Source organism: Chlorocebus sabaeus, chromosome 1 (assembly GCF_047675955.1).
Source record: "Chlorocebus sabaeus isolate Y175 chromosome 1, mChlSab1.0.hap1, whole genome shotgun sequence".
NCBI lineage: Eukaryota > Metazoa > Chordata > Mammalia > Primates > Cercopithecidae > Chlorocebus > Chlorocebus sabaeus.
Genome location: NC_132904.1, coordinates 74,140,478 through 74,166,720, shown reverse-complemented (window position 1 = coordinate 74,166,720; position 26,243 = coordinate 74,140,478). Strand labels below are relative to the sequence as shown.

Below are 26,243 nucleotides of genomic sequence, written 5' to 3'. Positions count from 1 at the left end.
AGCCTCAGCAGTCCTACTGCAAAGGTATTACCATACTGAGTTAACAAGAGGATTTACTTGAATTTCACTAGTTCTCTCATGGCCAAATTATTGCTCTTGAGTTTAATGCCTCAGGTCTCTCATCTGTAAAGTGGGTCAATAACAGTAACTTCCGGGGGGGCGGGGCGCCTTGGCTCACGCCTGTAATCCCAGCACTTTGGGAGGCTGAGGCGGGCAGATCACGAAGTCAGGAGATCAAGACCACAGTGAAACCCCGTCTCTACTAAAAATACAAAAAATTAGCCAGGGGCTGTGGTGGGCGCCTGTAGTCCCAGCTACTGGGGAGTCTGAGGCAGGAGAATGGGGAGAACCCGGGAGGTGGAGCTTGCAGTGAGCCGAGATGGCGCCACTGCACACCAGCTGGGATGACAGAGCGAGACACCGTATCAAAAATAATAATAATAATAATAGTAACTTCACAAACTTGCAAAGAGTGAATGAAGAGATGATACAGGTAAAGTGCCTGGAAGAGAGCCTGGCACAGAACACTCGTTAACTTTAGCTACCATTATGACGATTTTGGAAGTCTTTCTTCCTCTTACTACTATACTCTTTAGTGCCTAACGAAGAAACAAAACATCAATTGCAATTTTGGTGGATTAATTCCTTTCCAGTCAGTGCCCCAGCTCCTTACCGATGTAGCCAGCTCTTCACCCTGCCCTTATTAACCGTTTATGCTTATCTGCTCACTTGACACGTGGGGACGTGGCTTGTGCACCAGGGCAGTATAAAGACCTAGATCGACGTATGCTACATGGTTGTGTAGACCCGAGATGTGAACAGTCCCGGGAGATGGGAACAGGGTGGCCAGATCAGAACATCATAACCGAGCTGGGAGACTTCTGAGCTCCAGATGAGTGGTCTCTATGTCCTGTGCATCCTTAGACAAGGGACTCCATGTATTCATCTTTCTCTCTTTTTCTTTCCTTTTTTAATTTATTTTTAAATTATTATTATTATTATTAATTATTTTTTGAGACAATGTTTCGCTCTTGTTGCCCAGGCTGGAGTGCAGTGGCGTGATCTCGGCTCACCGCAACCTCCACCTCCCGGGCTCAAGCAATTCTCCTGCCTCAGCCTCCCGAGTAGCTGGGATTACAGGCATGCGCCACCATGCCAGGCTAATTTTGCATTTTTAGTAGAGATGGGGTTTCTCCATGTTGGTCAGGCTGGTCTCGAATTCCCGAGGTCAGGTGATTGGCCCGCCACGGCCTCCAAAGTGCTGGGATTACAGGCGTGAACCACTGCGCCCGGTGTATTAATTACTCTTTCTCTATTGCAATTCCCCTGTCTTGATAAATCGGCTCTGTCTAAGCAGCAGGCACGGTGAACCCATTGGGCAGTTACAACAGGGTTGTAACAGGGTTGCTGCTGTAATGGCCCAGTGGGTTCACCTTGCCTGTTGCCTAGACAGAGCTGATTTATCAAGATGGAAATTGTCATGGAAAAACAGTAATTCATGCAGGGCCGCTGTGCAGGAGACTAGAGTTTTTGTTGTTGTTGTTGTTTTGAGACGGAGTCTCGTTCTGTCGCCCAGGCTGGAGTGCAGTGGCACGATCTTGGCTCACTGCAAGCTCTGCCTCTCGGGTTCATCCCATTCTCCCGCTTCAACCTTCCGCGTAGCTGGGACTACAGGTGCCCGCCACCACGCCCGGCTAATTTCGTTTTTGTATTTTTAGTAGAGACGGGGTTTCACTGTATTAGCCAGGCTGGTCTCGATCTCCTGACCTGGTGATCTGCCAGTCTCGGCCTCCCACAGTGCTGGGATTACAAGCATAAGCCACTGCGCCCAGCCTAGAGTTTTATTTTTACTCAAATCAGTTTTCCAGAGCATTCAAGGATCAAAGTTTTCTTTTCTTTTCTTTTCTTTTTTTTTTGAGACAGTCTCGCTTTGTCGCCCAGGCTGGAGTGCAGTAGCGCGATCTTGGCTCACTGCAAGCTCCGCCTCCCGGGTTCACACCATTCTCCTGCCTCAGCCTCCCAAGTAGCTGGAACTACAGGCGCCTGCCACCGCACCCGGCTAATTTTTTGTATTTTTTAGTAGAGACGGGGTTTCACCTTGTTAGCCAGAATGGTCTGGATCTCCTGACCTCGTGATCTGCCCGTCTCGGCCTCCCAAAGTGTTGGGATTACAGGCGTGAGCCACTGTGCCCGGCCAGGGATCAAAGTTTTTAAGGATAATTTGGAAGGCTGGGGAAGGCCAGTGAGTGAAGAGTGTTGATTGGTTGGGTGGGAGATGAAATCACAGGGAGATGAAGCTGTCCTCTTGCGCTGAGTCAGTTCCTGGGTGGCGGGGGAGGGGGCACAACATCACATAGCCAGTTTATCCATCTGGTGGTGCCAGCTGATCCATCAAGTGTAGGGTCTGCAACATATCTCAAGCACCGATCTTAGGTGCAGTTTAGGGAGGGTCAGAATCTTGTGGCCTCCAGCTGTAATTTCTAAATTACAAAATTTCTAATCTTTGGTTGATTTGTTAGTCCTACAAAGGCAGTCCAGCCCCCAGGCAAGAAGGAAGTTTGTTTTGGAAAAAGGCTGTCATCATCTTTGTTTTAAAACTTCAAACTGTAAACTAAGTTCCTCCCAAAGTTAGTTCAGCCTATACGAGGAATGAACAAGGACAGCTTGGAGGTTAGAAACAACATGGATTTGGGTAGGTCAGATTGCTTTCAGTGTCTCAGTTACAATTTTGCAATGGTGATTTCACTGTGACAATCTTGAGGGACTTCCCACAGAACCCTCAGTTATTGAAGCCCAAAGCCTCAGAAATGGCGAGGAAGAACGGGAGGGGTGTTAAACTCCACACTGTCTTAGCCGACCTCCGACGCTTTTCCTAGAATGTCTCATCTCTATGGTCGACGGCGTTCAGATTCCGGGGCAGACTAAGTTGTTCTTCCGGGGTGAGTGCCTCTTCCAGGGCGAGCGGTGTGGTGCAGGCATTGCTGTGTTCTAACTCCCTCAGGGGCTGTGTTGTCGCACTTTCTGCTGCTATGAGCTTCCTCAAAAGTTTCCCGCCGCCTGGGCCGGCGGAGGGGCTCCTGCGGCAACAACCAGACACCGAGGCTGTGCTGAACGGGAAGGGCCTCGGCACTGGTACTCTTTACATCGCTGAGAGGTAGGGTTCCCGGTCTCCAGCGCCGGCCTCCTGCGTGCCACCCTCCTCCTTGGTGGAGCAGGCGGTGCGAAGGAGCCGGGCAAGGGGCGGCCTGGAGGGCTGCTGGGAGCGGGGGCGCGTGTCCGGGACGCCTCAGGGATACCTGTACCGGCTGGAAGGCTCGATTTTTCTAGCACTCCTCCGGAGTCTTCCATTCTCTATTTTCTCGGGCCGGAATTTCCCCTCATGGATTGTGCTTTTTTTTTTTTTTTTAACTCGCCTTTTACTGGAGGTCTGGCGCGTGCGTTGCCCTTAACGCACGGTCTCGTTTTAAGAGTCTGAAGTGTGCCTGTCTTTCCGGATGAACAGATGCAGGAGGTGTTCCCCTCTGCAGGATACGTAGTTTCAGAGCCGAGTGTGGAGGACTTTGAAAGTTTGGTTACACAATATAGATTTTTTCTGTAGGAGTAGTAAGGAGAGGAACATCCTTAACTCGACACAGACAGGGATCATATGCAGAGGTACCAGACTCCCGTTTTGGGGTCCTGGAAGGAGTTGCCCTTTTATTTGGCCACCTGGAGAACTTTGGTATTTTCACAGTCAGATAGATCTACCTTAAATATTGTGGTTGTAGAACTGAGGTCCCTGTTTCCTTGACATTTAGTTCTCTTTATTTTGAAGCCTGTAATGACACATTTAATCTTTCCTGCCCTTCAGATATGTGTTGCTTCCCCTTTTGCTCCATCACTTGTCGACAGCCAGAGAAAATTCTCTAAGAATTCATGTGATTACTTTGGAACCACCTGTAAAATCCAGGATAATCTCTATATGTTGCTGTCCACTGGTAACCTTAATTAGGTTTGCGAAGTCCCTTTTGCTGTGTAATATAACATATTCACACGCATGACACCAGAAACTGAAGGTCGTGGGGGCCAAAATTTTGCCTACCACAGAATCCAGAGCACAAAAACTGTAAAGAACTGTTGCTTTAAAGGAAAATTTAGACATTGAACAAGGCTTAGGCTTCAGGCCAGTCACTGAGATAGGACATATGGGTGGTAGGAAAAGCAAGATTGAGGTGAGAGGCAGATAATGAGTTTGGTCAGGACATGTGTGGAGTAGTTGTACATACGAGTGTGTGTTGGGCCGGGCGCGGTGGCTCACACCTGTAATCCCAGCACTTTGGGAAGCTGAGGCAGGCGGATCGCCCCAGAAGTTCGAGATTAGCCTGGGTAACATGGCGAAACCCAGTCTCTACAAAAAATACAAAAGTTAGCCAGGCATGGTGGCGGCCTGTAGTCCTAGCTACTCAGGAAACTGAGATGGGAGGATCACCTGAGTCCAGAAGGTCGAGGCTGCGGTGAGCAGTGATTGTGCCCCTGCACTCCAGCCTGAGTGACAGAGTGAGACCTTGTCTCAAAAAAAAAAAAAAAAAAAAAAAAAAGACTGTGTGTCTTGGGAAAGTGGTATTAAAGATAGATGTTTGGAAGTCGTTGAAGTATTAGTGTATACTCATGGAAATGGATTAACTATCTCAGAAGAGAAGAGGACCAAGTGTAGAACCCTAGGGATACATCTATGGGTGGGTCATAGAAGAAGAGACTTGAGAAAGGAGGAAGGAGCAGTCAAAACAAAATGTGAAGAGCGCATATTGAGTATTGACAAGGAAATCTTTGATATTTGGGGAAAGCAGTTTCTTTGAAGTGATGGAAGATGGAGCACAGATACATTCCTAGTTCCCAGGCATTCCTTTTTTATTCATGACATTTCTGTATGTTGACACTTCTTTCAATATTATAACTCATTTTGAGGGACATTCCTGTATTGGTTTTTGCATTTTGAAAAATTTCAAACCTATGGTCTGGTGCGGTGGCTCACGCCTGTAATACCAGCACTTTGGGAGGCCGAGGCGGGCAGATCACCTGAGGACAGGAGTTCAAGACCAGCCTGGCCAACATGGTGAAACCTCATCTCTACTAAAATACAAAAATTAGCTGGGTGTGGTGTCAGGCATCTGTAATCTGAGCTACTTGGGAGGCTGAGACAGGAGAATTGCTTGAACCCGAGAGGCGGAGGTTGTAGTGAGCCGAGATCATGCCATTGCCCTCCAGCCTGGGTGACAGAGACTGTCTCAAAAAAAAAAAGAAAAATTTCAAACCTAAAGAAAAGTTGTAAGTGTTATTACTACCCATACACCCTTCACAAAGATGTATTAGTTAACATTTTGCCATGTTTGTCTGTTTTTCTTTTTTTTCTGAGCCATTTGAGAATTGCAGACATGTTTTCCACTTCCTGTTCAGAAGAACAGGGACATTATCTTGTATAACCACAATACAATTCTCACACCAAGAAAGTATAACTCTTTTTAAGTTCTTACCAGTTTTTAAAAAATTCTTAGCCTGGGCAAGGTGGCTCACACCTGTAAATCCCTGCTCTTTGGAAGGCCAAGGTGAGCAGATCGCTTGAGCCTAGGAGTTCTTGACCAGCCTGGGCAACATGACAAAACCCCCCGTCTCTACAAAGAATACAAAATTGCAAAAATTAGCTGGTCATGGTTGCATGTACCTGTAGTCGCAGCTACTATGGGGGGCTGAGGTGGGAGGATTACTTAAGCCTGGGAAGTTGAGGCTACAGTGAGCTGTGATCATGCCACTACATTCCAGCCTAGGTGACACAGTGAAACCTTGTCTCTTAAAAAAATTAAAAATTATTTGTTTCAGCTTTTCACAAACAAATCTCTTATGTTTCTTCTTTAAGATAATTTTTTTTTTTTTTTTTTTTTGAGACAGAGCCTCGCTCTGTTGCCCAGGCTGGAGTGCAGTGGTGCGATTTCGGTTCACTGCAATCTCCACCTCCTGGGTTCAAGTGATTCTCCTGCCTCAGCCTCCCGAGTAGCTGGGATTACAGACGTGCTCCACCACGCCCAGCCAATTTTTATATTTTTAGTAGAGACGGGGTTTCACCATGTTGGTCAGGCTGGTCTCGAACTCCTGACCTCATGATCCACCCGCCTCAGCCTCCCAAAGTGCTGGAATTACAGGCATGAGCCACTGCACCAGACCAAGATCATTTTTTGTGTGTGAAACGTAAATACAAAAAAAAGAGTATAAATAAACACATACTGTATACATGTATATACTGTCCAGCAGTTCTTCCTCTGAGGCAGTGAGGGAGAATGCCCAGAGATAACAAAGCTGGAGAAGAAGACAGTCATGTTCATGAGTTTGGCTTATAGCCTTTAGCCTTTGGTGAAACTATTTAGTTTGAGGCAGAGAGGGACAGCAACAGATTAGGTTTTGGCTGGACTTGGTTTTAGTCTCTCAGTTTTGTGTTGAAAGATTTAGAATCTCCGACTTATTTCAGAGCTTAGTTTTTTATAGGAAGTTGAATTTTTTTTTTTTTTTTTTGAAACAGAATTTCACTCTTGTTGCCCAGGCTGGAGTGCAATGGTGCAATCTCGGCTCAGTGCAACCTCTGCCTCCCTAGTTCAAGAGATTCTCCTGCCTCAGCCTCCTGAGTAGCTGGGATTACAGGCATGCGCCACTATGCCCAGCTAATTTTGTATTTTTAGTAGAGATGGGGTTTCTGCATGTTGGTCAGACTGGTCTCAAACTCCCGACCTCAGGTGATCCATCCACCTCGGTCTCCCAAGATTACAGGCATTAGCCACTGCATCTGGCCAGGAAGTTGAATTTTTATCCAAATAAGGAAGATACAGAGGCATGAATAATATAAAATAGTTTAAAACAGGTAAAATAAAATAGGTTATCACATTAAAATTAGGTAATTTAAACTTATAAATTTTTTTTGTATCTCATTCCAAAATCAATTTTAAACCAAATAATTAAGTTAACCCAAATTCAAGACCTCTCGTAGCTTCCTGTCCTGTTTTTCATCCCATGCTGGGAATAAAGGACACTGACCATACTTGTGCAAAAGCATTTGAATTCAGCAAAACATTTTCTCGACATGTTTACTTGGATTCTAATTCTTCTTGTCTTTCCTTTTTGACTCACAGTTTCTTTGAAACTGGGTATGGTTAATTAGATATTTTAGAAGGATTTCTTCTAGAATATATACAAAGAGTAAATGAAAATCAGAATTTAATGATCAGACAAAACAGTTATATTTTTAGATGATACAGTGAAATCTTTTATGTTTCTCTACAGCACTTTAAAAGTTATAACTTGAATACTTTGAGTAGATTTATTACAATCTCATCCCAGCAAACTTTAATGGCATCATGTCTGGCCTATTTCATCGTGGCCTCTGCTAGAATTAGAAAATCTGGTGGTGGTACAACGAATAATTTACATGCAATAGGATTTAATTTGTTGTTAATAGCTATTTGTTCAAATTAAAATTGCCAGATAAATGAATGTACTGTCAAATCTTTTTTTTTTTTTTTGAGATGGAGTCTCCCCACTGTCGCCCAGGCTGGAGTGTGGTAGTGTGATCTTGGTTCAGTGCAACCTCTGCCTCCTGAATTCAACCAATTCTCCTGCCTGAGCCTCCCGAGTAGCTGGAATTACAGGTGCCTGCCACCACACCCAGCTAATTTTCGTATTTTTAATAGAGACAGGGTTTCGCCATGTTGGTAGGCTGTTCTGGAACTCCTGACCTCAGATGATCCATCCACCTCAGCCTCCCAAAATGCTGGGATTACAGGCGTGAGCCACCACGCTCGGCCTATAATGTCAAATCTTTTTTAACATAGTAACATGCTGTTGGAAAAACTAAGTTGTTGAAAGTAAGTTGTTTTTCCATTTAAAAATATCTGTGAATATTAATATATGATATGCATTTGTAAATCTGAAAAGGTAAAATACTGAAACCTAGGGGTTTCTTTTCTTTTTTTATTAAAAAAAAAAAAAAAGAATTTAACCATTAGAGTAAGTGTTTTTAAGTGTGGAACTTGGCTTCTGTCCTGTAGAGTGCATAATACTAGTTCATGTAAAAGATTATGAGAGCTCCATAGCAAATGCTGTGCAGAGGAGCATTTTATTCTCTCTGCACTAGTAAGGAATTACAGAGTTATTATTATGGCTTTTAAAAGTAAAGGCCATAATTTGATAGGCACTGATTCTATGTTTAGGTTTCAGTTTTTCCATGTCCTCATTCAAGTTTTATGGCTCTGGATATTTGAAATTATTTTGGACACCCAAATTTGGAATGTTTCTTTCTGAATTGTGATAATGCCAGAAAATTTTTGAGATCAGAAAAGGGCAGTTTATTTGCTTTAAAATCATATAGCTTTTGTAGGGGACTCGTGATACTTGGGTATTATTTCATCTCCACATTAAAAGGAAGGCAGTGAGCAGGAAAGATGCATACAGCACATAACTCATTACATAATACAGTGTTTCTTTGGAACCAGTAGGAATGAGTTGTTCTGGAAAATAATTTGTAGAGGTTTTATCACTTTTAGCTCTTTAAGATTTATCACTTTTAGGCCAGGTGCAGTGGCTCAGGCTTGTAATCCCAGCACTTTGGGAGGCCGAGGTGGCAGATCACCTGAGGTCGGGAGTTTGAGACCAGCCTGACTATCATGACCATCCTGGCAAAACCCTGTCTCTACTAAAAATACAAAAATTCGCGAGATGTGGTGTCACAGGCCTGTAATCCCAGCTACTTGGGAGGCTGAGACAGGAGACTCGCCTGAACCCCGGAGGTGGAAGTTGCAGTGAGCCAAGATCATGCCACTGCACTCCAGCCTGGGTGACAAAGCGAGACTTCATCTCAAAAAAACAAAAACAAAGATTTATCACCTTTAAGCTTCTTAGATTTCCTTTACTTTTTTTTTTTTAAATAAGAATGTTGAATGGAAATCTTTCCATATGACAGTGCATATACTTACTTTTGCCTTTTTAAAGTAAACAATTACATAAGTTTTAGTATATTTGCAGATTTGTACAGTTATCACCACAATCTAATAATCTGCCTTTGTTTTGGTAATGTTTTTGGTAACTGAGGGTCAGACGTGTTTAACACTCGTAGTATGTGGTTAGACATTGATTTCCTTTAGGGGAACTGTGGTGTAAAGTTCATCCTCCCCTTCCACTGAACATGAATGATCTCAGACTGTCACACTGTCATTGTTCCTGCCCAAGGCAGTCCTAGGTTCTCCTGTTTTACTTTTGTTTTTGCTTGGTTAAAAATTAGACAGTCAGGCTTGTTAAAGTTGTATAGAATATAGAATGATACATGGGTCTTACTTCATTAACTTTTAAAAATAATCCATATAACATACACTTTAACCATTTAAACATACAATTCAGTAGTTTTTAGTCTGTTTACAGTATCGTGCAATTATCACCACAATTTTAGAATATTTTCTTCACCCCAAAAAGAACCTGGTACCCATTAGCAGACATTCCCATTTCCTTCTAGCCCTAGGCAACCACTGTATTGCATTAACATTTTTTTTTTGGCTTCTTCAGGATTTTTTACTTTTTTTCTGCTAAGTGGTACAGATGGATGAAATATTATCAGAAAATTAGCTAGCCTCTACTGAAAGCTCAACATACTGATTTTGGTGATGTGCTTCCTTTGGTACACCAATAAAATATTTGCATTTGACCACATTTGAGGGAAAACTAGGCCTAGCTTTTCTGTGGCTTTCTCTTAAAGATGTTGAATAAATGAGAGGCTCCAGGGAGTCTGTCTCTCAAGGTAATAAATATTTCCTGAGTTGTGGTGAGTGTGATGACACCCATTTATGTCTTTTAGTGTAGGATTCATGGAGAAACGAATGATTACAAAGGATTTATTGCATACTTACCTCCTGAGCTCTTTGTTAATGGTTTTGAAGAATGTTAAATAAAGGAATGTGACGAGTTCTGCTGTCACATAGCTCATATTCCATAAGGGCACATATAAGACTCATTACCACAGAGTTAAGTACTAAAATTTACAAATCAGAAAAAGAAGAGGTCTTTATGGACCGGTGTAGTTGAAGGGAGGCCTCATGGAAAAGGGGAGGATTTGCAAAAGCAAAGAGGGTATTTGAAGACATATCAAAAAAGAGTAAGCTTGAAAGTCATAGAAACATACATGTGACTGAGGAAAATGGAATTTCAAGTCTGTTTGAATTTATAGCTAGAGGGAAAGAGACTTTAACAGAATTGATCTTAAAGAAAATTCAGTTTCCACTGCTGAATTTTCTTATTTTATAAACATTTCTAAAAAAGTAAGCTTGAATTTATTTATATGCATAAAGGTGTCCAAGCTGAACTTTTATATACTTTGTGATATTACATTAGGATTTACTTTCTAAAACTAATCTACTTAAAACATGTTTTTCAGCCGCCTGTCTTGGTTAGATGGTTCTGGATTAGGATTCTCACTGGAATACCCCACCATTAGTTTACATGCATTATCCAGGGACCGAAGTGACTGTCTAGGAGAGCATTTGTATGTTATGGTGAATGCCAAATTTGAAGGTATGTATGGTGTAATTTAATCTAATGCCTCCTTTGATAGCAAATTATATAGGCCATTGACTCATTTTGGATAGTAGTTTATTAAGCAAAATTTCAGTACAGCAACTTGGACAGTTGAAGTTTTCATAATGGACGTTTGTATGTGTCTATATATTTCTATATATTTACACTTAGAATTCTTCATTTATTATGGATATGTATTTCTAGTTTTCCTCTAAAGTTTCACTGTTTATTCTGCCTTTCTCTTTTTAAAAGGCACCCTTAGAGGCTTGGATCAGTATACCCTGTGCTTCTGAGAGTTTAAGATAGAACTGTTCTGTTTTGTTACAATAGTGGTTATCAGTGGGTGTAGGGGGAATATATTTTTCATAGACCTCCACCAACCTCACCATTCCCCCACATTTGGCAGTGACATTTTGGTTGAAAGAGGAAGGATATTATTGGCATCTAGCAGTTAGATGCCAAGGGTGCTATTATTGTACTAAATATTCTGCTATGTGCAGATGGTCCCCCACAATAAAGAATTATTCCATCCAAATGTCAGTGGTGCCAAGGTTGAGAAACTGTAGGATATAAAGATTTTCAAGTTTTGCTTTGGGATAATTGCAAAGACTTGTAAAAATCTAGTGAAGATGTTCATGTTTAAAATAATGGGTTGCTTTTCTTTGAAGCAGTGTGTAAGAGACAATCCCATGAATTTACCTATAAGGCTATTGCTCTTTCAAATTGGGATTTTAATATGGTTCCAGATATAATAATATGATCATTTATATTCAGTTGTGACACTATTTAGTAATTCTTAGGACTTTTGGCAAGCCCTGCCACATTAAGTGGTAATGACTGATTCAGCTATCTGAAAATATTTTTGTTATAAGATTTCAAATTCTTGCCGTTGGAAAAGGTTCAAAGACATTAAAAAATCTAGTGAAGTCTGAAAAAGAGGATTAGGAAAAGTAAAAGGCTGTTAACCCTGGGGTGTAGTAGTGTAGTAAGACTTCCTAATAAGGCATTAGATACAAAATTTACTTTTCATCTAAGTAAATGCAACTATGATTTTATAACTAAGAATATCATGTATCATGTTTAGTTTAAAGCATTCATTCATTTCCAGAAATGCAAAACCTTAGAGGTACTCTTGCCAGTCAGCTCCAAATGCTGGTATGAAATGGCCCTAAATAGTGATGGGCATTGGAGGTGGGAAAGGTGCATATCAAGAGAAAGGCTTAGGAAATAGTGTTTAATAATAAAGGGCAAAAGCACACTGAATAAGAAAACTCTGTCATTAAGCCGGGCACAGTGGCTCACACCTGTAATCCCAGCACTTTGGGAGGCCGAGGCAGGCGGATCACCTGAAGTCAGGAGTTGGAGACCTGCTTGGCCAACATGGTGAAACCCTGTCTTACTAAAAATACAAAAATTAGCTGGGCCTGGTGGCGGGCGCCAGTAATCCCAGCTACTCGGGAGGCTGAGACATGAGAATCGCTTAAACCCAGGAGGTGGAGGTTGCAGTGAGCTGAGATTGCGCCACTGCACTCCGGTCTGGGCAACAGAGTGAGACTCTGTTGAAAAAAAAAAAAAAGGAAAAACTCTGTCATTAACTTGCTAGGCAAGTCATTTGCATCTCTCTGAGCCTGAATTTCATCCAAAAAGGTTAAGGGAGTATATTGGTCTCTGGTTCTCAAACTCAAGACTAACGGATACATATTAGAAATACGTGGGAAGCTTGTTTAAAATGCAAATGCTGTAAGTCTTAAACTAGGAAAAAGCAGTTCAGTAGGTTTTAGGGTGTGTGTTTTAAATATGTGCTCTATAATCTTACAGAGTCTATATGATTATTTGATTGTAATTGATGTGATTATGATTAATCCTTTCTTAGTAAAATTTGCAGGATTTCCTGTCTTACTAGAAATTAGTAACTTCCTGGGTCACATTTATTTCACTAATTCTCCAGTTTTTTTTTTTTTTGAGACGGAGTCTTGCTCTGTTGCCAGGCCGGAGTGCAGTGTCGCGATCTCGGCTCACTGCAACCTTCGCCTCCCGGGTTCAAACGATTCTCCTGCCTCAACCTCCTGAGTAGCTGGGATTACAGGCACCCACCACCATGCCTGGCTAATTTTTTTTTTGTATTTTAGTAGGAACGGTGTTTCACTGTGTTGGCCAGGATGGTCTCGATCTCCTGATATCATGATCCGCCCACCTCAGCCTCCCAAAGTGCTGGGATTGTAGGCGTGAGCCACCTCACCTGGCCCTCCAGTTCTTTTTATCTTAAACTCCTCTCATAAATTACACATGCTTGAATCATATTTTCCCAGCCTTTGTTCCTCACATTCTGATTCTCCAAATTCCAAGATTTTTTTTCTCTTTGGCATACCTCTATAAGTCTCTTTATAAATGACCATCAGGACTGAGCATAGTGGCTCACATCTGTAATCCCAGCATTTTTTTTTTTGAAATGGAGTCTCACCCTGTCACCCAGGCTGGAGTGCAATGGCGTGATCTTGGCTCAGTGGCTCACATCTGTAATCCCAACCTTTTTTTTTTTTTTTTTTTTTTCTTGAGACGGCGTCTCGCCCTGTCACCAAGGCTGGATTGGAATGCTGTGATCTTGGCTCACTACAACCTCCGCCTCCCGGGTTCAAATGATTCTCCTGCCTCAACCTCCTGAGTAGCTGGGATTACAGGCGCCCACCGCCATGCCTGGCTAATTTTTGTACTTTTAGTAGAGACGGGGTTTCACCATGTTGGCCAGGCTGGTTTCGAATTCCCGACCTCGTGATCCGCCCGCCTCGGGATTACAGTGCTGGGATTATAGTCCTGAGCCACCACGCCCAGCCACAATCCCAGGATTTTGAAAGGCCAAGACAGGACGATCACTTGAGCCCAGGAGTTTGAGACCAGCCTGGGCAACATCGTAAGACCCCATCTCAAAAAAACAAAAATTAGCAGGGTGTGGTGGCAAGTGTCTGTAGTCCTAGCTGCTTAGTAGGCTAAGGTGGGAGGATCGCTTGAGCCTGAGAGAGCAAGGGTGTTCAGTCTGGGCAACAAAACAAGTCCCAGTCTCAGAAAAAAAAAAAGATGACCATTAGCTCATTGTGGATGAGATTAGATTATCTTAAAAATAACCTTAAAAATTCATTCCCGGCAAGGCGTGGTGACTCACGCCTGTAATCCCAGCACTTTGGGAGACCGAGGTGGGTGGATCTAGAGGTAAGGAGATCGAGGCAAGGCTTTTCTAGGATGCTCACTGGATAGATAATCAGGATTTTTCAACCATAATTGGAAATAAATTTGTCAACCATAATTGGAAATTAAAATTGAATTGCAGTATTCAGATTTATCAATACGCTTCATTTTTTAAAAGTCAAATAATGACATTAAAAGGGTGTTTTTATTTTCTAGAAGAATCAAAAGAACCTGTTGCTGATGAAGAAGAGGAAGACAGTGATGATGATGTTGAACCTATTACTGAATTTAGATTTGTGCCTAGTGATAAATCAGCATGTGAGTGTTCTACAGTATTGATTCTTCCCCTTTTATGTACCAAGCATTCCCAATTGACACATACACACACACACACACACACACACCTCTCACCTTTACCACCATTACCTCCATTTTACTGCTTTTTCTTCATTTTAGCATTGGTAATGAGGACCAAATACCTATTAACATCAAAGGTTGTGAATGTAGTGAGAATATTGTAGACACTGTGTTATCTGGGTTTATTTTGTGAATGGACTCTGGTTAGTTTTACTGATTGGTGCTGTTGACTTAATCTCACCTGCTGGATGGCAGAGGAGTTACAGCAGTTTTAACGTGGAAGATCTCAGGATGGTTGGAAAGAGCCCTATCAGCTGAGAGGGGCTTTCACCCTGATGCCAGCAGTCTTACCAGGACTCTGACCCTTTTTTCTTGGAAAACCCCATGAGCCATGAAGAGATCGTAATAATCTCTCATAATGAACTCTTATTATTTTATGACTTGTCCTTTGCTTCAGCCGCTTTCAAGATTGATTTTACAAATTGGCAAGTTTGTAAATACTGTGGCCTTTTGTGTACCCATTAAATTTATTGGCACTGATGGTTATTTTTATTATAAAATTTTATTCTACATTGAAAAAAAAAATTGGTTACAGTTTAATTCCCTTGTTCAGTGGAGGCAATGTTCACTGCAATGTGCGAGTGCCAGGCCTTGCATCCAGATCCTGAGGATGAGGATTCAGATGACTACGATGGAGAAGAATATGATGTGGAAGCACATGGTTAGTGAAATGGATTTTAAAGTGTTTTTTTGTTTGTTTAGTGTTTCATTGTAAGCATTTATTTGTATTAAGGGTAGAGGATTATAGTTCTTTATATGTCTGTAAAATATGCAGTATGGTAAGATTATTTTTATTATTATTATTATTTTTGAGACAGAGTTTTGTTCTTGTTGCCCGGGCTGGAGTGCAATGGTGTGGTCTCGGCTCACCGCAACCTCCACCTCCCAGGTTCAGGCGATTCTCCTGCTTCAGCCTTCCAAGTAGCTGGGATTACAGGCATGCGCCACCACGCCAGGCTAATTTTGTATTTTTAGTAGAGATGGGGTTTCTCCATATTGGTCAGGCTGGTCTTGAACTCTCGACCTTAGGTGATCCACCTGTCTCGGCCTCCCAGAGTGCTGGTATTACAGGCATGAGCCACTGCGCCTGACCGGTAAGATTATTATTGAAAGAGAATGACACAGTAGTACACTTTATGCCAAAGCCCTTTGCAACAGACAAATTTTTGAGGGTAAAAGATAGAGATTGTTGGGAAGAATGGATAAGTAGAGCATATGGAAGGAAAGAAAATGGTAGATAGGAAACTGGGTAGTCAGGAAAGTCTTTTAAGCTGAGGCAACTGACCCCAGGGAACAAGCTTCCCTCTCTACACCTTGAGAACCTGGATCATTTATGTTGTTTTATTATTATTATTATTTTGCAACAGGGTCTCGCTCTGATGCCCAGGCTGGTATGCAGTGGCGTGATTTCTGCTCACTGCAAACTCTGCCTGCTGGGCTCAAATGATTCTCCCAGCTCAGCCTCCTGAGTAGCTGCGACGACAGGCTTGTGCCACCATGCCTGGCTAATTTCTGTGTATTTTTTGTAGAGACTGGGCTTTGCCATATTGCACAAACTGGTCGACTCTTGGGCTCAAGCAAGCCTCTGGCCTTGGCCTCCCAGAATGCTGGGATTACAGGCATGAGCCATCAGGCCTGGCCTGCATCTTTATTTAACATGTTCCTTCAAACAGCTCACTGCCAAGGTCATTTCTTTTTCTCAGAACCATACTTCATTTATTTTTCTCAGAACTATACTTCATTTATTTAAGAACTCTTTCCCATTGCCTTCCCCAGACCAGAATGCAGTCACTAGTGTGATAAGAGTCTTTATAGCTTGAAGTGCTTGCTGTTCTCTTTTCTTTTCCCTACTGGTCTTATGTACACCAATCTGGGTATCCAAAGCCCTTTCTTTCATGTGCACCCACTTCCTGGCCTTAGATAAACACATTTCTGGGATTCTCCATCACATACCTAAATATATCCAAATATATCCTTATCTTTCTGAGATTTTTGAGTGATTTAAAATTTTTTATCATTTTTGTATGTTGCAGAATTTCTGATTTTTTTTTTTTTTTTTTTTTTTTGAGACGGAGTCTTGCTCTGTCACCCAGGCTGGAGTGCAGTGGCGCGATCTCGGCTCACTGCAAGCTCTGCCTCCTGGTTTCACGCCATTCTCCTGCCTCAGCCTCCCCAGTAGCTGGGACTACAGGCACCTGCCACCTCGCCCGGCTAGTTTTTTGTATTTTTTAGTAGAGATGGGGTTTCACCATGTTAGCCAGGATGGTCTCGATCTCCTGACCTCGTGATCCACCCGTCTCGGCCTCCCAAAGTGATGGGATTACAGGCTTGAGCCACCACGCCCGGCTGAATTTTTTTTTTTTTTTTTTTTCTGTTTTTAAACAGGGTCTAGCTCTGTTGCCCAGGTTGGAAGGCAGTGGTACCATCACCACCCACTGCAGCCTTGAGCTGCTGGACTAAAGCTGTCCCACCCCAGTCTCCCAATTAGCTGAGACTACAAGTGCACACCACTGTGCCTGGCTAATTAAAAAAACATTTTTTTGGAGAGATGAAGTCTTACTGTGTTGCCCAGGCTGATCTTGAACTCCTGGGCTCAAGCAGTCCTCCCACCTCGGCCTCTCAAAGTGCTGGGATTACAGACGTCAGCCACTGTACCTGGCCCTGATTTTTTTTAAGAAAGGAGCATGTTTTTTAATCAGAAAACATCTTCATTATACAAATTAATGTCAAATTAATTTTTGCTCACTTGTAAAATTCCCACCTTAGGATAATGTAGGACTCTCTGACCTTAGGAACACACTTTTTTTTTCTAGTCCTTGGACATGGAATTCTTTGGGAATTGCTATTTACTGGCTTGTTATCTCTTTTAATAGCCCTAGAGAGTAGGGACATTTTCTTTGTATTTCCGTCTTCAGCAGTAGCCTATATATGTGTATAAATAAATGTTGAAAAGTATCTTCCTGGAAGCCTATTTGGACTGTATGTTACCTTCAGCAGATTCTTTTTTTTTTTTTCAAAACAAAATCTTGCTCTGTTGCCCAGGCTGGAGTACAACGGTGCAATCTCGGCTCACTGCAACCTCCATCTCCGGGGTTCAAGCGATTCTCCTGCCTCAGCCTCCTGAGTAGCTGGGACTACAGTTGCGTGCCACCACGCCTGGCTAATTTTTGTATTTTTAGTAGAGATAGGGTTTCACCATGTTGGCCAGGCTGGCAGCAGATGCATTATTGATTCCATTTTGTTTTTTCTAATTGTTGTATTTAAACTTTAAGTTTTCTGTTTGTTTAGAACAAGGACAGGGGGACATCCCTACATTTTACACTTATGAAGAAGGATTATCCCATCTAACAGCAGAAGGCCAAGCCACATTGGAGAGATTAGAAGGAATGCTCTCTCAGTCTGTGAGCAGCCAGTATAATATGGCTGGGGTGAGGACAGAAGATTCAATAAGAGATTATGAAGGTGAGTGTTCTTTTGCATTGTGAACAGTCAGATGAGCACTTGGGCAATAAGTTATGGATAGTCATAAAAGTTCTTTTAATAACTAAGAGAAATAATTGACTGTAGTATAGGAAGCAGATACAGAATTACATAGTGTGGGAATGCTTATGTCATTTGTTTTTGGTGGTTTTTTTTTCCCTCATTACCAAAATAGTCTGTTCATAGTCAAAAACATTCTTTTAATGTACGCAGGCAAAGTAGCCGTGGAAAAAAAAGGTGTAATTCTAACTGAGAGATATCCACTATTAATTTTCTGTTGCATCTCTGTATTAGTTTACCAGGGCTATTATAACAAAGGGTCATACAGGCTGGGTGGCTCAAACAGAATTTTATTGTCTCATAGTTTTGGAGGCTAGAAGTCCATGGTAGGTTATCTCTGAGGGCTGTCAATTCAGGCATCTCTTCAGGTATACACACACACACCAAAGCAAGAGAGAGAGATTTTAAGAAATTGGCCCACGTGACAGAAGGCTGGCAAGTCCAAAATCTGTGGGGTAAACTGGTAGACTGGAGACCCAGAGAAGAGCGGATGTTGCATTCTGCTGCCTCAGAAGTTCTGCTGGCAGAATCTCTTCTTGCTCAGGGGAGGTGAGTCTTTTTCCTATTGAGTCCTCCAGCTGATTAAATGAGACTCACCACACTATGCAGGGTAATCTGCTTCACCCAAAGTTCACCAGTTTATTAGGCTAATCTCATCTAAAAAATAACCTCCACAGAAATGTCTAGAATAATGTTTGACCAACTATCTGGACACCATTGCCTAGCCAAGTTGATGTATAAGTTTGACTATCACATCCTTCTTTTTTTTATTTTGAGACGGAGTTTCACTCTTGTTGCCCCAACTGGAGTGCATTGGCATGATCTTGGCTCACTACAACCTCCGCCTCCTGAGTTCAAGCAATTCTCCTGCCTCAGCCTCCTGAATAGCTAGGGTTACTAAGGCGCCTGCCACCACTCCCAGCTAATTTTTGTATATTTAGTAGAGACAAGGTTTCACCATGTTGGCTTAAAGTATGCACTGGCAAAGAAGAGGTAGAAAAATTAAATAGAATTCTGAGAGGCATTTACTATTAATTTTCTGTTGCATCTCCTTTCTTGTTTGTGTCCTTTTGTGTGTATATATACACTGATTCTTTTTGTGTGTGTGTGAGCAGTCTCGCTCTGTTGTCCAGGCCGGAGTACAATGACGTGCCCTCAGCTCACTGTAACCTCTGCCTCCCAGGTTCAAGTGATTCTCCCACCTCAGCCTCCCGAGTAGCTGGGATTACCCACTACTATCATGCCTGGCTAATTTTTGTATTTTTGTAGAGATGGGGTTTCACCATGTTGGCCAGGCTGGTGTCGAACTCCTGACCTCAGGTGATCCGCCTGCCTTGGCCTCCCAAAGTGTTGGGATGATAGGCATGAGTCACTGCACCCAGCCATGATTCTGTCTTATTTATTTATTTAAGACGGAGTCTCACTCTGTCGCCCAGGCTGGAGTACAGTGGCATGATCTTGGCTTACTTCAACCTCCACCTCCTGGGTTTAAGAGATTCTTCTGCCTCAACCTCCTGAGTAGTTGGGATTACAGGCATGCGCCACCACGCCTGGCTAATTTCTGTATTTTTAGTAGAGGTGGGGTTTCACCATGTTGTTCTCAAACTCCTGACCTCAGGTGATCTGCCCGCCTTGGCTTCCCAAAGTGTTGGGATTACAGGCATGAGCCACTGCGCCCGGTCAAGATGTTACCTTTTTTTATTACGGTAATTGCCTAGAGAGTGCCATGTGGACGCTTACTTTATGCCTTATAGCAAATGATTTTAAGGTCATAAATACTTTTTGCTAAGTTGAGATTTTTGGACTTTTATTCATAAGCCTCATTAACACATTGGAGTTACCTATATATAAAAATTCTTCAGCCTGTGCCAGTCTCCATCTCTGAAGTCCTGAGCACCCACGTCATTATTTTTGCCAGTGAAACACTTAGTGTGGCATTTTTAGTGCTTCATGTGCTCCTTTATGTAAGAGGTATTTATTGAGCTGTACCAGGTACAGGTAATACAGCAGTACTCAAGGGATGAGGTTACTGACTTCATATCAGTGACATTCTGGTGGAAGAAAAGTTAACAGTACATTGAGATACAGCATTGAGATATAGGAGGTGCTTGGGCAGCTGTGGAATTGTAAGGGCTGGGCCCTTTGCCCAGCCTGGATAGTCAGGGAAAGTGTTAAGTTTCATGGAATAAGTGACATTTAAGTCAAGATCTGAAAGATGTATAGAGATGGCCCAGGTGGGCTGGGCATGTTTTCTCACACCTGTAATCCCAGCACTTTCAATGGCCAAGGTGGGCGTATCACAAGGTCAAGAGATCAAGACCATCCTGGCCAACATGGTGAAACCCCGTCTCTACTAAAAATACAAAAATTAGCTGGGCATAGTGGCGCACGCCTGTAGTCCCAGCTACTTGGGAGGCTGAGGCAGGAGAATCTCTTGAACCCAGGAGGCAGAGGTTGCAGTGAGCCGAGATCGCGCCACTGCACTCCAGCCTAGTGACAGAGCAAGACTCCGTCTCAAAAAAAAAAAAAAAAAAAAAATGGCCCAGGTGAAGGCATTGAGGGGAGATGCAGGTAAAGGGATTAGTCATGTGCAAAGAAGGGTTCAGGAGACTATTCAGATTTGGGGAACTGAAAGTAGTTCAGTGTGAAAGGTAGTTATTATGGTAACAGATAAAGGTAGGATAGTGAACTGGGTAACGTCTTAGAGGAACTCTTAGGTCAGTGGGAAGCCATTGAAGAATTTCATTAGTGTTTCAGAAGGTGACTGTGGTTATAATTTGGAAAACTGATTGGAGAAGAAAAATACTGGAGAGAAAAAGAGAAACCCTGTTGTGTGACTTATATTAAATAAGAGGTGATCACCTAAATTAGGTAGTTGCAGTGAATGTCAAAAGACCTGACAGATTTCAGACTCTGAGGAGATAGAAGCAACAGAAGTTAGGGGCTTGGGGTAAGGGTTTCTAGTTTAAATGGATAAGAGGCACCCTTTAGTAAGACTGGAAAAAAATGGCATTTTTTTAAATGTGGAAAGATGAACAGTTAATTTAGATATGTTACATTTGCATCTGCAGGTGACGGGGTGCCCTGGGGCTGTGGGCAGAAGACATTTTTTGGTGGGCTGAAGAGTTGAGGGGTGACTGGGAGGTGAGGAAGCGAAGAAAACAACTGTAGATGACTCTTTTTTTCTTTTTGGAGATTTTTTTTTTTTTTTTGTGCACTTGTCGCCCAGGCTGGAGTGCAATGGTGCAATCTCAGCTCTCTGCAACGTCTGCCTTCCTGGTTCAAACCATTTTCCTGCCTCAGCCTCCCGAGTAGCTGGGATTACAAGCACCTGCCACCACGCCCGGGTAATTTTTTTGTATTTTTAGTAGAGACGGGGTTTCACCATGTTGGCCAGGCTGGTCTCAAACTCCTGACCTCAGGTCATCTACCCACCTTGGCCTCCCAAAGTGCTGGGATTACAGGCATGAGCCACTGTGCCCAGCCAAGACAACTCTTACCGTGGGGCATTAGTCTGTTTTCACACTGCTGATAAAGACATACCAAGACTGGGCAATTAACAAAAGAAAGAGGTTTCACTGGACTTACAGTTCCCATGGCTGGGGAAACCTCACAATCATGGTGGAAGGCAAGGAGAAGCAAGTCACATCTTACGTGGAAGGCAGCAAGCAAAAAGAGCTTTTGCAGGAAAACTTCCCCTTATAATAACCATCAGATCTAATGAAACTTACTCATTATTATGAGAACAGCACGGGAAAGACCTGCCCCATAATTCAGTTACCTCTCACTGGGTCCCTCCCGCAACACGTGGGAATTCAAGATGAGATTTGGGTTAGGGACACAGCCAAACCGTATCAGGGCTCTTGTTTTTTTCTCTTGTTGCCTCCCCTCCTTTTATTTAATGAGATGACAAAAATGGGGAAATAAGCAAAAAGCTTGCTGTACTGATTTTTGTCGTTTCTCCTGAATTATGTTGTAAGCTTTGTGAGGATAGGGCTGTATACCTTTAAAAAAAAAGCCCAGCAGTAAATACTTAGATCTGTAGAGGGTGAACAGTTGATCCTGCATTTGAAAGTTCCTACATAGAGTTATTTTAGTATTGAGGTTGAGAATTTACACAGTAAATGACACAGACTGATTTTGATGTGGCCTAAATTCCCAGGTGGCATTTTCTTTCTCAGTTTGTCCTTTCAGACTTTTCTTTTCAAAAAAGAGGAAAAAGCAATTCTTACCAGCAGAGGGCACTAGCTTCCTTCTGGTAGAAGTTATAAGTTGCATCTACCTGTTTGAAGCGTTCATAGGGATTGCTCAGTAATTTTTTTGTTTAGATGGGATGGAGGTGGATACCACACCAACAGTTGCTGGACAGTTTGAGGATGCAGATGTTGATCACTGAAAATGATTTATGCAGGTTTAAGGTGAGTAGTTCATTTTCTCCCTTGTCACTGAACATGAAAATCATGTGAAAAGATTACTTCCTACTTTTTTTTTTTTCTTTTTTGAGACAGGGTCTTACACTGTCACCCAGGCTAGAGTGCAATGGCATGATCCTAGCTCACTAGAGCCTTGAACTCAAGCAGTTCACCTGCCTCACCCTCCCAAGTAGCTGGGACTATAGGCACACCCAGCTTATTTTAAAATTTTTCATAGAAACAGGGTCTCATTATGTTGCCCAGGCTGGTCTCAAACTCCTGGCCTCAAATGATTCTCCTTCCTCGGCATCCCAAAGTCCTGGGATTACAGCTATGAGCCACTGCGTCTGGCCTATTTCTTTTTCTTTCTTTAAAAAATATTTTTCTTCTTTTAAAGCTCAAATTGTCCCTGACAATTTATTTGCTGTTCCATTATTCTGAGAAATATATTGTCCTTTGCCAGCCTAAGTATTTCAACTATATGTTAGATAATAACTGAAGGTCATGTTCATATCATACAGAGCTAGAACTAGTAATTGTAATAGTCCTTTATAAACTGTTGTTAAATTGTTGTTCCTCTTTCCCCACTACAACTTCCTCCTACCTTATAGCATTGTTTTCTTGAATACTGGCTATCCTCCAGCCTTTGAGATGCTCTTGCTATCCTCCTTTTATTTTACTAAAGCATATAATAATAGCATGGCAAAATTTATATGTTTTGACTTGACTCTGCTACCACTATCAGTCATCCAGTTAAGTTATGAGATCCTTTGTTATTCCCTGCAGTGATAAAGATTTCACAATTCCTTTTCATTTCTTCTGATACAGATTTTAGTTCTGAACCTAGTTCTGTAATCATTGGCTTTTCTCCAGTTACAAGTTTTAATTCTTTTACCCCTGTTCTATTCAGAAACCAGCCTTTTAAAGTTCCAGTTAGCTTCCAAGTTACTGTCATTGTGAAAACTGTATAACATTGCTTCTTATACTGACCATGAATTGTGATATTGGACCTCTGCTTTCTTCTCACATCCTGCCAGTGGAACTATCAGAAAATAACCTCTTAGAGTTCTATGATTTATATCTTCCCTTAAATACTTAATTTTAATTTCCACATTTACATCGTCAGTGGTAGCCATACAGTCTAATATTAGCAATGTCCCCTCTGTTAAAATCATGTGTTCACATCACTGGAGCTCTGTTAACTTTGATTTTTAGCTCTCCCAGTTCCAATTGTCAGTAACTTCACTGTTCTACTTCATGGGAAATCTTTTGTTATCAACTTAAGTCTTCTTTCCTTATTTCTCGTCACATTATAGCATATTAATTTTTTCAGTTCAGTGATACTTGTTTAGTAACTGTTTTATTGCAGTTAGAAAACAGATTTTGGGGTCTTTGGGCTTTCACATATTTCTTTTGAAGAACAGACTGTTCAGAGAACATCAGCCACTCTTTTATTAATCAGAATCATGAGAAACTCATTTGGTATGTCACTAACATTTAAACAAATGGGGTGTTACTACAGTCCTTGGCAAGAATTCTTAGGATTCTTTTTAATGGTGAAGTAGCCACAAACTTTTCAATGAGCTTTGTTTTCTGTTTATTTTATCCTAGAGCTCAGAGGCAGAGAATTATTTTATTCATAATGTTTTTTTTTTTTTGAGATGGAATCTCGCTCTGTCGCCCAGGCTGGAGTGCAGCGGCGTGATCTTGGCTCACTGCAACCTCCACCTCCCGGGTTCAAGCGATTCTCCTGCCTCAGTCTCCCGAGTAGCTGGAACTACAGACGCGTGCCACCACGGCTGGCTAATTTTTGTATTTTTAGTAGAGACGGGGTTTCACCATGTTGGCTAGGATGGTCTTGATCTCTTGATCTCGTGATCCACCTGCCTCGGCCTCTCAAAGTGCTGGGGTTACAGGCATGAGCCACTGCGCCCTGTTTATAATGTATAAACATTGTAAATAATGTTTATACATATTCTTCATCTGGATAATTGATCTGAATTCCAAACAATGTCTACATTTTTTTTTTTTCTGACATGGGAGTCTCACTCTGTCACCCAGGCTGATGTGCAGTGGCACAGTCTCGGCTCACTGCAACCTCTGCCTCCTGGGTTCAAGTGATTCTCCTGCCTCAGCCTCCGGAATAGCTGGGATTACAGGTGCCCACCACCACACCCGGGTAATTTTTTTTTTTTTTTTTTTTTGAGACAGAGTTTCACTCTTGTTGCCCAGGCTGGAGTGCAGTGGTGCAATCTCGGCTTGCCAAATCCTCCACCTGCCGGGTTCAAGCGATTCTCATGCCTCAGCCTCCCGAGTAGCTGGGATTATAGGCATGTGCCACCACATCCGGCTAATTTTGTACTTTTAGTAGAGATGGGATTTCTCCATGTCTGGTCAGGCTGGTCTTGAACTCCTGACCTCAGGTTATCCGCCTGCCTCGGCTTCCCAAAGTGCTGGGATTACAGGTGTGAGCCACCACGCCTGGTCCTAATTTTGTGTTTTTAGTAGAGACAGGATTTCACCATGTTGGCCAGGCTTGTCTCAAATTCCTGACCTCAGGTGATCCACCTGCTTTGGCCTTCCAAAGTGCTGGGATTACGGGCGTGAGCCACCACACCTGGCTGTGTAAATTTTTAATCATTTAAAATTGTACATGCTTTTAAAGAATGAACAAGGTATAAATAATTAGAGTAATTTATGCAGCCATTTATTAATTTCATGATAATGGAACTAGGACTTCTCAGTGCATGAGGTGGGGTGGAGATGGCACATTAATGGTGGAATCACAACTCTGCCACATACTTGTGTACACCTTTGGACAAGGCATATAACTTATTTAATCCTCACTTCCCCCATCTGTAAAGTGGAGAGGATAATAACTACCTTGCAGGGTTGTTGCAGAGGCTGAGATAGAATGTACCTAAGTCCTCTGGCACTCTGTGGCTAGGCATTCAATAAATAGTAGCTATTATTATTATTACTGTTGTAAACACTGTGAACCTTTGTTTTTCAGATTCTGCTCCTAACTGTAGGAGAGAACTTGGTGCCTCTTCCACTCTGGAGTGAAGTTGATGAAAGTCTTCTTTCTTTTCCACAACCCAACCTGAACCAGTTCCTTCTTGAGACAGACTATACTGAGACAATAAGTTGTCACCAGCAGAAGATAGATAATATGACCTTTATTAACTTGATGAATTAACTTAACCAAGAGGGTATTTGTAGTTTATTATTTACCCCAAAACTTTCTGTGTCTGGGTACCCTCTGAGTAGGCCTATAATTCCTGCCTTGACTGTGTGCATCTTTTGTAAGCTAACAGATTTATGTGGTGAAAATGCCCAGGAGCTTGGTGTAGGTAGACTGGGTAGGAAAGAGAGAGCTCCTTTTGCCATGTTTTACCAGTCTGCTGTTATAAACTCTTAGGTTATATCCTTTAATTTCCAGTCTTTTAGGTTAGTTTCTGTAACAGAGCAAGTGAGTCTTGGATGAAGTCCTCAAAGTACTTCAAATGGTAATTGTTTTGTTTTTGTAATAGCTTAACAAATAAACCTAGGTTTTCTATATTACTGTGCTCTCATTCTTGACTAAAACCATTAATGAGAAATGTGTTTTAAAAAATAATGCTGGCAAATATGAGAATTTTGTTGGCTTTATTTTTGTTTACTTATTAAGGAGAACATGAAATAAAATACAGCTTCTGGCAAATATTTAGTAAGGCAAAGATTTAACACATTTCAGGGGATTTCTGCCACTTCCTTTTAGATTAGCAGTAATTTCTTGTATTTATCAACTCTCAATTTTTAGTTTTTATAGATTACCTGGGTATTATAAAGCTGATTTGTAATTACTGATTTATACTTGGACTTTTGATACCATGATATGGCCTTAAAAATAAGGTTATACAAGCTAATCTTACTACCAGAATCACTTGGCTAATTAGTGACTAAACTGATGTTTCGTGCCACTCAGCCCAGTGTTCGTTTTAGCATTTTCACTTGGTTTCCCTCAACTTGCAAGGTAGACTGAAAAAAAACTAATTTTCCTTTTTCTAACCAGACTCTCAGAATTTCTGAGTCTGTTAACAATAGGCAAGTAAAACAGCCACTTGAAATGGAAAC

At 42.0% G+C, this 26,243-nt stretch overlaps 1 protein-coding gene across 1 annotated transcript; it reads left to right on the top strand.

Moving 5' to 3' along the window:
* Window positions 1–2,927: 2,927 nt before the first annotated feature.
* CLNS1A (chloride nucleotide-sensitive channel 1A) lies at window positions 2,928–25,688 on the top strand. The gene is made up of 7 exons (XM_008020251.3): window positions 2,928–3,154; window positions 10,439–10,575; window positions 13,975–14,076; window positions 14,729–14,836; window positions 17,464–17,637; window positions 22,044–22,133; window positions 25,141–25,688. Exons 1-6 carry the CDS (start codon window positions 3,030–3,032, stop codon window positions 22,109–22,111), a joined length of 714 nt encoding a protein of 237 aa, XP_008018442.1. The 5' UTR covers window positions 2,928–3,029; the 3' UTR covers window positions 22,112–22,133; window positions 25,141–25,688.
* Window positions 25,689–26,243: the final 555 nt, after the last annotated feature.